Genomic DNA, 14502 nt, shown 5'->3' with positions numbered 1-14502 from the left:
AATTCATGTGATGGATACGTAGACTCAGCTGCAATACATCGTCTGCTGTAATAGTGTACCGGCTTCCAATTCTCGCCTTCTAGCTGTAACAACACTCCAGATAGCCCTACGGAACTAGCGTCGGTGTGTACTTCGTGGCTCTTTGTTACGTCAAACAAAACTAACACCGGCTGAGTGCAAAGTGCATGTTTTAATTTTTCAAACGCTGTGGCATGTTCGTCTGTCCATCCGAATGTTTGTGCCTTCTTTGGTAACGTTGTTAGCGGCGTAGCGGTACTACCATAATCTGGTATAAACTTCCTGAAAAAATCTGTTAAGCCAAGGAATCGACGGACTTCACTTGCATTAGTGGGTTGAGGAAAAGCTTTAATTGATTTTGTTTTCTCCTCACCAGGCTTAATACCATCTTGGCTTACGATATGGCCTAAGAATTTAACATTTCTTGACATAAAAGTACATTTACTTGGTTTTAGCGTGAGACCAGCATTTCGTACTGCCTCCAAAAACTCGGCTAGGACATCAATACCTTCACTAACATTCTTTCATTCACAAAATCGAAATTTTTTTTCTTCACTCATCTTATAGTAAATCATTTCAAGAATGTTGTGTCAAAATTTTAAGTGGATCGGAGCAGAACTCTCAAAGTTATAGCCTTTGTAGGCACTCTACCTCGAATGCGGAGCATCGATAATTTCTCAGAGTCATTTTTTCAAACGCGTTTTTCCCGAAACGACTTCTTAAAAGTCGGTGCCAATCACAACTCCGAAACTATTCAACCGATTCTTTTCAAATTTGGCACACGTTTTCTAAATCAAAAATACCTCCCCCCTACACTGTTTTTTTTTATTTTTTTTTTTTAAGGTTGTTTTTCACTTACAAATATGGCGAAATTTTTCGCCAAAAATGCTCGTTTTACGTTTTTTTGCCACCAAAACTACAAAAATGAAAAAAAAAAAAAAATATTAATGTAGGGGGGAGCATTACGTCATACTTTAACTGAAAAATTCGACTTTTTTAGTTTCAGATGATTCTACGACGAATGCCGATTGGCACCGCAGAGCACCTCTCGAAAAACATATCTCCAAAAAAACTCTGTCATGGGCTTATTTGTCAATATTTTATTATTACTATTTTTTAAAAACTTATTGAAAAGATGTACAATAACATGCAACTGATTTTATTAAAGTATCTTAAGCCATATTTCTGTAAAAAATTCAAAAAAAAAGTGTTTTTTTTTTTAGCGCTAAACCCTACCCCCCCCCCCCCCCCCCCCCCTTAAGCAAGTCGTCAATTATCGTGGAAAGTACAGGTCTTTGGATGAACGGCACTTGGTACTGCCTACCTGTAATCGGTTTCTCGGTGCTGACAAGGATTTCCATAGATGTTGTTTTACAACGTCCAAGCTTTCCTAAATCTTCTGCGAAACAATCATCGTATTTTTCAAGTAAATAAAGTACTTCATGCATTTCATCTTTACTTAATGATGCGTCCATATTAAAACCGTTTGCAGTATTTTTCTGTATTTGCATATTTCCCGACTGTATAACTAATGAACAATCTTTTTGACACAAAACATCTCTTCCAATGAACAGATCGTATGGCATAAACTCATCGGGTACTATCTGCAATTTCGTATTCAGTGCCATGCCTTCTATAACTAAATTTACTTCAATTTCTTCTTTACTTTCAACGCTTGCACCCCCAAATCCCTCTAACTTTCTAACACATGCTTTCTTTTCCGCACTGGTTGGTACTTTGGATTCGGATATGAGTGATGTGTCGCTGCCAGTATCGATAAACGCCGAATACTGGTCACCATTCAGCAAAACACTTGACATTAACGGTGGATATAAATTTTCAGTAACTACCGTCGCAACCGTTGATTTCTCATAGCGGCAAAACTTAGAATCGTGTCCCACCTTGTTACATTTTGCGCATCTTTCCTTTCTTGGAGGCTTTGGGCAATTTGCTGCAATGTGTCTATACTCGTTGCAATGAAAACATTTTATAGATTTCTTCTCTGTAGTAAGATAGCGCGTTACCTCGTTTACATTTCTACTACCACTATCTGTACCTTTGAACGCACAATATACATCTGCTAAACTATTAAGAGAACGCAACAAATCGTTACACGTTGATAATTTCATTGCGTGTTAAATTACTGTCATTTAGCCCCCGAATAATATATGTATTGATTGATTCTTCATCAACCTTACCTCGCCTACCAATATTTAACATAGCGTAATAATATTGACTCAACGTTTCACTTGTACGCCTCTTTCTTCGTGATAATTCCATGTGCACTTCTGCCGTACACATTGTGAAAGGAAAATCTGTTTGAAATGCTGATACAAAAGCTGACCATCGTTGAAATACGGTTTGTGCATCGAGCCATTCTTTGGCCACCCCTTTCAACTTTGATTGAGCGGCTAACAAAATTTCTTGCTAAGACCATCCGTAGGTTTCTCGTAGCTGTATAACTTTATCAACAAACTGTTTCGATGTTAAACTCCCTTTTAATGGATCAAAATCAGGTAATCATGCGATGATGTCGTGTACTGCGCTTCTTTTCCATTCACTTTGCGTCGTTGGGACTAACAATGGACGATCTACTGCTATTGGTGTACTACTAATATCTTGTTGTGATGAACTCTTTGGTATTTCAGCGTGAGCCTCTGTTGTGGCAGTTGAACGGTTATCGTGGCAACTAACTTCTGCTGGAATCGTTGTGGCGTTCGACGGTGTTAACGTTTGTCTTATCTGTACTGTCACCAAATCGTTTACAGACTTAGCTAGCCCCGCAATAATACCACGCATTTCTTCCATTTGCTTCTGCATAGCTGTAACTTCGCTGCTTACCTCTAACTCTTCAGCATCAACTTCATCAGCTCCGTAAATTTCTGTCAATTTCAGAATTTTTGCTGCTTTATTGCCCATTACCGTTGCACCTTAGTTTTGTAGCAATTTGTTGATTTGATCAACCCTTAAACTGTTTAATTTGATCATTTTTCCCATATTATAGTGTAATTAAAAATGAAAAAACCGGCTTGCTTTAAGTTCTTCAGAAATTCACTTCTAATCACGTTGGTTTTTCTTGAACGTCTACTCGTTGTTATGCCGGTATGGCGCACAATAATTCCCCTCAATAGAATTCCAGAACGTTCTTCAATATTGCAGCTATAAACACCACTGCCCATTGTGCGTTGCTCTTAAGCCGTTGCAAAAACACAACACAAAAAACCCTACTCTTGCTTTTTGTTTTTGCGTTCTCGTCGTTTTATTTGTATCGAAGTCGTTGCAACCACACAAACGAAACTTCTGCTTGTGTTTTTACTCTCGTTACTTCGATCGTTGATTCGTTTGCGTTTCGCTTTTGTTGTGTACGTATTCAAAGTCACTCGTCGTTGTGACTTTTCATATGTAACTCTTGCAAGTGATCTCTTAAATGTGTTAAGAGACGTTTGAAGCAAGTTCGTTTGCTCTTTTCCTTTTTGTTCGTTGATTCGCTTACTGGTGGTATTTTTCCCCTCGCTTGTGTCGTTGATTGAAAATTCAATTCGTATGTAGGAATGGATGTAAAATATGTTCATCCCACTTCTGAGATGTCCAGAATAGCCAATTTATATTTATTCTGGTTAAAATTTATATTTAAAAAAACTTATAATTAATTAAAAGAAATACACAGGTGTCAGGAACATCCACTCGCACCTTCAACGAACCGACGACCACTCGTTTCGAACGTCAACCAGCGAATGCTCTCTCACATACAAACTGCCGGTGACAAATGCTCAAATGAGTTCTTATAACTAACATTTATAGTGATCTTATGCCTACGTCATCGAAATTATACTTATTGGCAATAGTTTAGTTGGTGAATCAACAAAATATTTCTTATTACTAATATTACATTTCTACATTTGGTAAGTGTCGTTGCACTTCTTTCATTGCAAGCTAATTGGCATATCACTTGTGAAATCAAGTGATGCAATGATACTTATTTGGTTGGGTGTCGTGTTATGACGACCAGTCAACTTAAATTTTTGGAGTGGAATGGCCGGGTGACGTAACTCGCGCAATTGGCTCTGTTAGTCACCTCGGCATACTTGCTATAAAATGCTAATAAAAGACGGGTGTGATAGAAAGTTAGTTGTTTGCTTAATTATACTCAAAGAGCCAAGCGGCACTCAGCGCCCTAGGCTTGATGTTCGTGAACTCAAAACTGATCGGAGAATGCCTGACTTCACTTCCGATTGCCACCGATTTTTTTGATGCAAGTCTCATCTGGGTACCTGGTGATAATGAGCTTTGCAGAAAACTGCGGATCGGATGAGTTGGCTAGACAAAGGCCCTTTAATGTAGTTGACTACCTTGACAGGGTGTCTCTCGCATAAACTCAGCGAGCGCTGGGTAAGTAAACAAACTTGTAAAGTCGTGGCCACAGGACAATATCTGTGAATTTTGTATGCTGTAAGACTCGGCACCACTTCGAGTCATCTTTGCCTCAGTTGTATGGGCGATGAGATGGAATCATTTCAGCACCTTCTGCTTATTTGCGTTGCTCTCGCTTGGCTGAGATTTAAGAATCTTGGCTCTCATTTCATTGCTCCGCCTGTTGATATAGCTGTTCTTGTTGTTACTAACTACCTGATGAATTTCAGCAAAACCCAAGCAAATCTTAAGCATTTTTAAAACGCATATCGCATCGCCTTAATATTAAATTTAGGCAACGAAAGTAGAACTAAATATGTATGTAATATATGTATGTATATATATATCTGTACACAATTAATTTGTTTTAGCCATAACACAGGTTTCACCGCCCCCTTTTCGACTAAAAACATATTTATAGTTTAGTTAATTGCATGCATATTTAAACTCATCGATGTGAAAAATCAACGAAACATCGAGAGCAAACAGTCACATGGAGAGGCATCAATAGTTTGCTGTCGCATGTCAAGAAGCAGCTTATTGTCAGCGAGATTGGCTGATTATGAGTACAAATATAGTTCATAGGTGCATATATATATGTATATGAATGCTTATAAATATTAGTATTTCTTTTCTCACATAGAAGCATAATAAGGATTTGAATGCCTGTTCATTCTTGCATAAGCTGAGTAGCTTGCATATTTGTGGACCTCATGTATGTATGTTTTTATTTAGATATTTTGACTGTTTGAAATAAATATAAAACAAAATATATGTTGATGTCGGAGTCGTAGACAATAAGTGAAAAAGACTAAAACAAGCTCCAAGTTTTTTGGAGAAAATTTTGACGACAAATCTTCGTTGCAAGCAAAGTTAACGGCGAAAGGCGAATTAAATGGAATTATGAGCAGGCGCAGCATACAAGAGGAGAAAATAGTGTACGGAATATTGTACGGTTCATCAAAGCTCAAAGCCTAAGATGGCCTAGCCATCATGAGAATGGACCCCACGGGAGCTGCATGAAAAATGCTTGGCGCTAAAACATTGCAACGAAAGCAGGAGGTAGACCAATATCAAGATGTATTCACGAACTAGAAGACGACATGGGGAAACTCAAGGTCAACAATTCAAAGGAATCAGCCAAAGATCGGAACAAATGGACACATTTTGTGCAGCAGGCCAAAGCTCACACAGAGCTCTAGTTCTCATCAAGGGAGCATTCTTTGCGTGATTAGCAACATTGCTGAGGGTATGCATGGAGAAATTAAAGGTGTTTATTTTCGAATGATTAGGAAAGTCAACAGCTCCATGGCTGCTGTTTCATTTTTTGTTTTTTGGTTCATAGCTTCTGATAAAATTAAATAAAAAAACAGCACTAATCAAATTAAATTTCAAACATTAGTTCTAAACGTACAGTTTAAGATTAAGACTAAAATAAAACTGTGTTTTATAAATTTTACACTTTATTTCGCACATGAGGCACAGAGATCAATTTTATGCTCTCCGTACAATCTTTTTGGACATTTGGCACTTAAAGATTGAGTTTTCGCCGTTTGGAAGCTTGACAAATCATGCATAATAATTCTGCACATGCAAGGTGATTATCCCTCATGACAGCTGTTAGGGCTAACATAGCTGCCAAAGCTTTCCTCAGAGTTTGATTATTCTATTTGAGCTGCATCAGTGGAATTAATACATGTGCGTTGGCTGATTTCAACGATGGTCCACTGAACAATTTCTCCAATCATACGACCCACTACAAAAAAGTTAGAAAACTTGTAGCAGGTCCACAATGCTTTTGGACAAGCGAGTAAGGCCACGCACTTGATGCACAATATTTCGGCCGCATCTATCAGACTTAGCTTTTTGCGTCGACTACTCATGACGGGGTTTTCCACGTAATATAGTTTTCGAAAATGCTACTATATTAGACCCGTCATGAAAATATTCGATGGAACTCATCTTCACTTAACTCTCCCAAGTCAGATCAATAATGTTCGTCAAGCGCACTATCATAATAAAATGTAAACTTCTGTCGAGTGTCGTCGAATCGAAAAAGAATGTACATCTAGAGTTAAGAAAATGTGTTGTAAGAGGAATAGCCTTGCCAAGGCTACACAAATGGCAAAAAACTGGCGCGAATTTACATAGAAATTCGTTGGTCTGGTTCTTGGGTCTTTTTCGGCTGCAAACTGCTGCTATACGTATTTACACTCTAAAAATCGAATCATTAGCTGGCATTGCCTTTATGTCGAAACTGTGAGAAGCCAAACCTGTACGTGGCTAAAATAAAGCCACTTTCATTTAACGCAGGGAAGATTTGTTGGTAATTAAAGCGGGAAATGTCAAACAATTGCTCGTAACTCGCATTTTTAATACTTATAATTATTATTTATACACGCTAACACACACACATACATATATATAACATATGAGTGCATTGGTGTGCATTAATATATATGTAAATATTGTGCCAATATGCACATCCCTTAAGTCAAGTGTGGTTTGCCATGTGATGTAACATTAAAGGCATTTCGAGCGGAAGTGATTGCCAAAATTATGCATGGCTGCATTTGGTGGCAGCAGTGCTACAACACGCATCACGCAATGATATAATTAGTAAGCACCGAAGAATTCGAATATGTGTGTGTATGAGTATGTATACTTGCCCTAACCACTATGAATGCGTACCTCTACGATTTCTTCTCGTATACACTCCGTTGCAAAATCGTAAGGGTATGAATTAGTGGTGGTTGGGGCAAGTAAATTTCATTCGGTGCATCTATACACACATCTACATGAGTAGATATGCACATTTCTGTAAATATATTTTGGCTACGCACTATGCAATTACCTATATTTCATATGTCAATGCATACAGCTTACCACCGCAAACGCTCGGTTTAGACGGAATAAATCGAAGGAATAAGTGGTCATTTGTTCATCATCAACAATTATATAGCTAATGACTGCTGATACTGAGACCACTACAGCGTTTTCGTCACTGAAAGAAATTAACTTACTATTATTCACAGGCTGCTTCGTAAGAAAAGTCATCGTAAATCCTGGTATTACCCTTGACAGGAAAAACATGAAATGGCCTATGGCCCAAAGACTACGCATGAATCTGTTTGTTTCTTTGCGCCATTTATCTGGAAGTGGTAATTGGCTTATTGAGCTTCACTTCCGCTTTATGGCGTGTACTGCTTGTTTCAATTTTACGCCGCTCGCCAAAGGGCAAAATGTTATGCGCCAGCCACGGATCGACTATATTAGAACAAATTCAAATATTAAATTCTGATTTGGGTGGGAAGCAGACTCAGATATAACTCATAATACGCATACAGAAACCATTTTGGGTCGGTGGTGATACCAACTGGCTTAGGTATGGCATTATTATCGATCCTCAACCCATATATTTCTCTGGCTTCTGAGACCATTTATGGTCTATGGATGTTGACCTAAAGAGATATAGGCCAAAAAACACTGAACTGGTTTATTAAGATGCTAAGTTGAGTATACGTGGAACCCATTATAATCGTTATTAGAGGCGATGTCCTGTTTCTTTTCAGGTCACTTACAGTCCGCGGTCGCATCAAACTAGTCTCATTATTTTCTTAGAGTCTCGTATCAATCTGAGAAAAATTGATGCCTCAAAGAAAATAATTTCATTAAAATTCGGCAAAATAAAAAAAACCTTCTTCATTTCCGGTTATGGAAGAGCAAAAAAATCAATAAGGTGGTGTATGTATCTATGTATATAAGTGCGTATGTTTGCATCTCTGTGACCCTCTGAATCTTCATAAAACACCAGATGATAGAATATTTTTTTCTAATTGTTGTCGTACCCCGGCAGGCAATGTCAAACCTCTAAATGTATTTTTATCATGAAAAATCTCTTCGGGAATAATCATCAGCCCTTCGGAGAACATCGATGCATAACACAAATTGGAGGAAGAGCTCGGCCAAACAACAAATAAACGGTGTAAGCGGCAATTATAGATATATGCACCAACTATGTGTATTATTTGATTGACTCAGCCCCCTACCACATCTTCTTACAGAGCTGTAGCCGTTGATGAATCTGCAGCGATGTCTTACTCGCTAGAATTTCACTTGAGATAGCATAGAAAGAGGCTGTTACGAGTATAGAACCGGCAGCTCTAACGTAAGGAATTAACTAAAGCAGTTTTTCTGCAAGTGGAAGGCGCATTTTAAACTTTTCGTCCATTGGATCGTTAATACTTTCATTAGAAGCAACGTCAACTATTCCTTCGTAATCGCTGATATAAGAGTAGAGTTTTATCTCATACGCTTTTTAATGTTTTTGCGCATGCTGATAATCTATTCACTTTATAGCATAAAAAGACTCTTCTCGTCTGCCTGCATGAACAACTTTGCCCGATGGACGGAAATTAACGTCCTGGAGCTAATAGAAATGTAATGACGATGCCAAATAAAAGTTATATTTTGGATTTTTGGAATGCTCGGGTTATAATATATTTTGCTTCTGCATATATAGGGGGATATGTACGTACATATGTATGTATAGTATATTGTTTGTATAGAAATATATATAACAATGTTTAGTGGTTCCTTTATTTACCGGTGGTCGTAAGCTGAAAGCATTATAAGGGCATCAGTCAACGTACGTGCCTAATGGTTCATACGAGTTATCTAACCGCTGTTAAGGTATATTTTTATCAGACTAACAAAACTTAGCACACATGCTATTGATGTGCTTCTAATGCTTCCTTGGTCCTTCTACAATTGGTCGTCTTTTAAGTACAACATTTTGTCAGCTATCGGCAATTTGTTACTTCTCGGCGAGGTCGGCAAGTCTCCAACTCTCGATCAAACCAAAATCCTAGTGGACATCTAAAAGGCTCCACAGCCCCATTGAGGCAAACATAGAAGCGGGAACAACATCTACGGTCTACAAGGAAGGTGTGATCAGGCAAGTTAACACAATCCTTTGAAGAACTTATCACTCGAACAATATGCCGACTGTTGTTACAGTCGTAATCAGTCAATACTTCTGGACAAGGTGACGTTGTTGTTTCACAGGGACAGGATGTTGTTTTACAGGGTGGGGTTGTTGTTTTACAGGAAGGGGTTGTTGTTTCACATGGGGGTGTTGTTGTTTTACATGGTGGAGCTGTTGTTTCACATGGTGGTGTTGTTGTTTTACATGGTGGTGTTGTTGGTTTACAGGGAGCGGTTGTTGTTTTACAGCTTGTAATGGTTGGTGCTGCTGTTTTACAAGGACATGGTGTGGTTATTTTACAGGGTGGTGTTGTTGTTTCACAGGGTGGTGTTGTTTCACATGGTGGGGTTGTTGTTTCACAGGGGGGTGTTGTTGTTTCACATGGTGGGGTTGTTGTTTCACAGCCTGTAGTGGTTGGAGCTGCTGTTTTACAAGGACGTGGTGTGGTTATTTCACAGGGGGGTGTTGTTGTTTTACATGGTGGAGCTGTTGTTTCACATGGTGGTGTTGTTGTTTTACAGGGTGGGGTTGTTGTTTCACATGGTGGTGTTGTTGTTTTACATGGTGGTCTTGTTGTTTTACAGGGTGGGGTTGTTGTTTCACATGGGGGTGTTGTTGTTTCACATGGGGGTGTTGTTGTTTCACATGGTGATGTTGTTGTTTTACAGGGTGGGGCTGTTGTTTCACATGGGGGTGTTGTTGTTTTACATGGTGGAGCTGTTGTTTCACATGGTGGTGTTGTTGTTTTACATGGTGGTCTTGTTGTTTTACAGGGTGGGGTTGTTATTTCACATGGGGGTGTTGTTGTTTTACATGGTGGAGCTGTTGTTTCACATGGTGGTGTTGTTGTTTTACATGGTGGTGTTGTTGTTTTACAGGGTGGGGTTGTTGTTTCACATGGGGGTGTTGTTGTTTTACATGGTGGAGCTGTTGTTTCACATGGTGGTGTTGTTGTTTTACATGGTGGTGTTGTTGATTTACAGGGAGGGGTTGTTGTTTTACAGCTTGTAATGGTTGGTGCTGCTGTTTTACAAGGACATGGTGTGGTTATTTCACAGGCTGGTGTTGTTGTTTCACAGGGGGGTGTTGTTGTTTCACATGGTGGGGTTGTTGTTTTACAGCTTGTAATGGTTGGTGCTGCTGTTTTACAAGGACATGGTGTGGTTATTTCACAGGGTGGTGTTGTTGGTTTACAGGGAGGGGTTGTTGTTTCACATGGTGATGGTGTTGTTTCACAATATGGTCCATAGATTTCAGCTGAATAATACTCGTCATACGGATCGGGTTTTTGCTCCCGAGTCACATAACATTTTGCAAGTTCAGGAGATGTGCAGGCGTTTGTTTTAGAATCAAAATATAATCCTCGTCCGCATTTATGTGACACGGCTCTACCCTTTTTACAGATGTAATAACGCTGACAATTATAACCGTCTGGCACGATTTCATTATTACGCAAGAGCGAACAGTCTGGAACCGCTTCGGCAAATATTTGGGGAGCCACAGCAAGGACTAGTAGTAACCAGTTTACTGGAAATTAAGAAAATGTATCAAACGAAAACAAAAATATATGTCCAATGGTGTTTGAAACGAACTTACTTGGACTCATCTTTGCACTACTCTCTTTGCCGGACGGATGTGTCAAAACAAACTTTTCTACTACCTTCTAATTCATGCAGCTTCAACTTTTATATGCCACAACAATTAGACTCAGATCCACTAATTACTTTTCACTATGCAGAAAAGTGTATGAAAACACTTGAGATTTTCTGTTCCGCATATGAAAGTAACATTTGCTCTACAAGCAGTTACTGCATACTTCGAGACTGCTGACAAAACAAGCAATTACTAAATAACTGATAAGAAATATATTTGCATTGCTGTGGAAAAACAAATTTACGTGATTACATATATGGTATACTTTAGAAAATATATATTACTTACATTATCATTTAGTTAAATTTTATGATTACATCTTAAACAGCTTTAAGAGCCGAATTGGTTGAAAATTTTTGTGAGTCGTTCTATGCACGCCTTTTAATAGTATAGGTACATATACCATTAGTACACGAAATAGGGGGCACTCGAAGTGTAACCAATTAAAAGGGCATAAATTTAGTTTGGAAAATTACTTTTATTCAATTCAAAGTAAAAAATGTGTGAAAATAAAACGAAATTAAGAATTAATTTTGTTTTGCTCGATATGACCAACTTTTGCCTTGACTATGACCTTGAGACGGTCCAAAAATGAATCGGAAGCTGCCCGAATGTGACTTGCAGGTATTTTGGCCCACTGGCGGACAATTGCTTTTTTCAGCGCCTCGAGACTGGTGAATCTTTCAGTTCGGACCTTGCTCTCCAAAATGATCTAAAGAGAATAATCCATCGGATTCGCGTCTAATGAATTTAAGAGCCATTGTGTGAACGTTACGAAGTTCGGAACGTGTTTTTTAGCCACTTCTGGTTCACTCGACCTTTGTGGGACGGCGCCGAGTCCAGTTGAAATGTCCATGGTCTTCCACCGAAATGTTTGTCTGTCCACGACCTCAGAGCAATCTCAAGAATAACTTCCTGATAATATTTAGCATTTACCTTGACGCCAGGCTCGATGAAACGTTTGGAAGCTACCATTTGCGGTTACAGCGGCCCAAACCATTACCTGCAGCGGGTGCTGGATCCTGGTGGCCAATCGATAACTCAAATTCTTACATGAAAGTTCGATCAAATAAACTCTATCGTTTTGGGAGTTTACGAATTGCTCAATTTGAAAATTTTTCTCGTCATAAAACACAATGTTCGGAAATTGACTACTTTCGGCCAAGCAAAGCAAACCCTTAGCTCTCTCAAGACTGACTTTTTGCTGCTTTGGTGTGAGACAATGCGCCCTTTTGTAAGACTTGATTTTGGGATCATTTTTCAGTATTCGGCGGATGCTATAGGCAGATCTTTTTAGTTCTTTCGCAATTTGATTGGCACTGCTTCGGGGATTTCCATCAAACCGCTTCTTCACATTTAGAACAATTTCATGTAACGTTGCAAACTTTTAAGGACCACCTCTATGACGTTTCGCGATGCTGCCAGTATCATTGCAACGAGTAATGGGACGATAAACAAAAACTTTATTTACTGTAAAGTGCTATAGCTCACGAGCAATTGCTGGTTGTGATTTTCCCGCCAAATAAAATGCAATCACACTATTACGTTTGAAATCCATTACTAATTTTCTTTTTTCGCGTTTACTTTCGGAAAAATGCTTTCGCGCGCTTGTAAACATTACTCTGAACTATCATTTAGCCAACTAACATACAGCTGATGCCCGTGCATGTGCTGGGCGAGCGGTCTGAGGTTGGTTACACTTCGAGTGCCGAGCCCTGTACTTTCAATACTACATTTACAGCTTCCTTCACCACCTGTTTGAAACAATTATGACTTTCTTGAGGAGCGGTCACATCTTGCGGTCACCCACATACGGTGGGTGTGGCAACGTTAATATATGTATATATGTTTTTGAAAAAACTCTTGCACAACGAACGAGTAGCTTAGGTTACACACGATGAATGCGGGTCCGCAGATTGTACATAGTATACACATACGTCTGTCTAAATATTGTCGGTACTTTCAGACACATATTCACAACGTCCATGTCGCGCATATCGGAAAAAACAATCTCAATTGCCTCCAGCTGAGTCGATGTCCATGTATCTCTATTTCGTTGGTCGCTTCCAACACTTTTCTACCCACATCCTTTTTTTTTTGAGTCACGCTCAGACTCAAGCATCAGAGAATTACCTTGAGTAACTAACTAACGCTTCGACATAACGAATAACGCAATGTTGGCACTTTCCGCCATATTAATAAATTCGCAGAATATATACAAAAGTAAGATTAATCACACAGTTTTAATTTCTCCAGAATTTTAAAATGGATTAATTTATATTTCTCCTCACTGAGGTTAATCACTGTGTTGTTAATATTGATGGTTCATCATCCTGTTACTTCATTCCGACCTCTGGTGTCTGAAATAAACTGTGCCGCTCCTCTTTATAATTTCTGTTAATGGGATGAGGTTTTTTTACACACATTTTCTTTCGCATGATGATAACTTAAAAATATACTCCTTAATTGCGAGTACAGCAGACTTTGTAATTCAATATTCTTTAGTATGTTAAGATCAATGGGAATTATTAATCTTGGAGTGGCGTTTGGCTCGAAATTGTCGTTTCGGCATTTAAACAAGTAAACCAAATTTTGCTAAGTGCGCTTGTCCTTTGATTTGCGCTCTGGATTTTCTTAGTTTTCAGTTAATACATTAACATTACATTCGTAAATGTGATATTTTGTGTAGTCTTAATTTCCAATTAAATGACTCTAAATTATTAAATAATTTAGTTATATAATTTTTCAAAATTACATGGCTGTGTGGTAATAAAGTTGAACAACTATCATCTAAGGTTCAATGCGCAAAGTGCAACGAACTCTATCACCTTAAGCTGTGTTAATATTTTGCCGATTGATTTGGAGTTTTTTGCTTTCAGCATTTTTATGCAGAAAGTGTTCACCCGCTCCTTACGTTCCCCACAGCTATCTGTTGCTCTGGATAATACAGAGAATAATCGTACTGCCACATGCCCTAATAGCTCAACTGCTCTGAATAGCCAAAAGTAAAAAGTAACGGCATGAGTAATTTGTCACAGCATCCAACAACAATGCCAAACTTTGGTTCTCCTCTTCAGGAAATATTAAATAGCAGCGGATATATGCAGGGTGTAAATATACGCGAATAATTAACATTGCGGTCTGTGTTTGGTGAAATTGCTGCTCTCAGAGCGGAGAACAGTCGCATTGTTGCTATTGTTAATTAGTTGCGTGAAAATACTGGAAAGAACAAATGCATGTGATTCTCAAATTTTAATCAAGAAACTTAGTTAACATATGTAACTGTACAGGTTTTTTTAAAATGTTCGTTTGCCGAAAGCTGCATTCACGCATTTGCTTACAATTTTGGCAATCAAATTGCCAACAAGTGTACGGAATACATCAATTCCCACATTTCTCAAGTTATCATCAGATCTTCTGTACTCAAGGATCAT

General features: G+C 38.6%; 1 protein-coding gene across 1 annotated transcript; it reads right to left on the bottom strand.

The window, feature by feature from the left end:
• Window positions 1–9230: 9230 nt before the first annotated feature.
• On the bottom strand, window positions 9231–11021 carry LOC129244395 (mucin-2-like). Its single transcript, XM_054882017.1, has 2 exons — window positions 11012–11021; window positions 9231–10942 (listed from the first exon to the last, which is right to left on the bottom strand). Exons 1-2 carry the CDS (start codon window positions 11019–11021, stop codon window positions 9231–9233), a joined length of 1722 nt encoding a protein of 573 aa, XP_054737992.1.
• Between the last annotated feature and the right edge of the window lie 3481 nt (window positions 11022–14502).

The sequence above is a fragment of the Anastrepha obliqua genome, chromosome 4 (assembly GCF_027943255.1).
Source record: "Anastrepha obliqua isolate idAnaObli1 chromosome 4, idAnaObli1_1.0, whole genome shotgun sequence".
NCBI lineage: Eukaryota > Metazoa > Arthropoda > Insecta > Diptera > Tephritidae > Anastrepha > Anastrepha obliqua.
The sequence above is the reverse complement of the archived record's forward strand: the minus strand, read 5'-3'. Positions and strand labels throughout refer to the sequence as shown.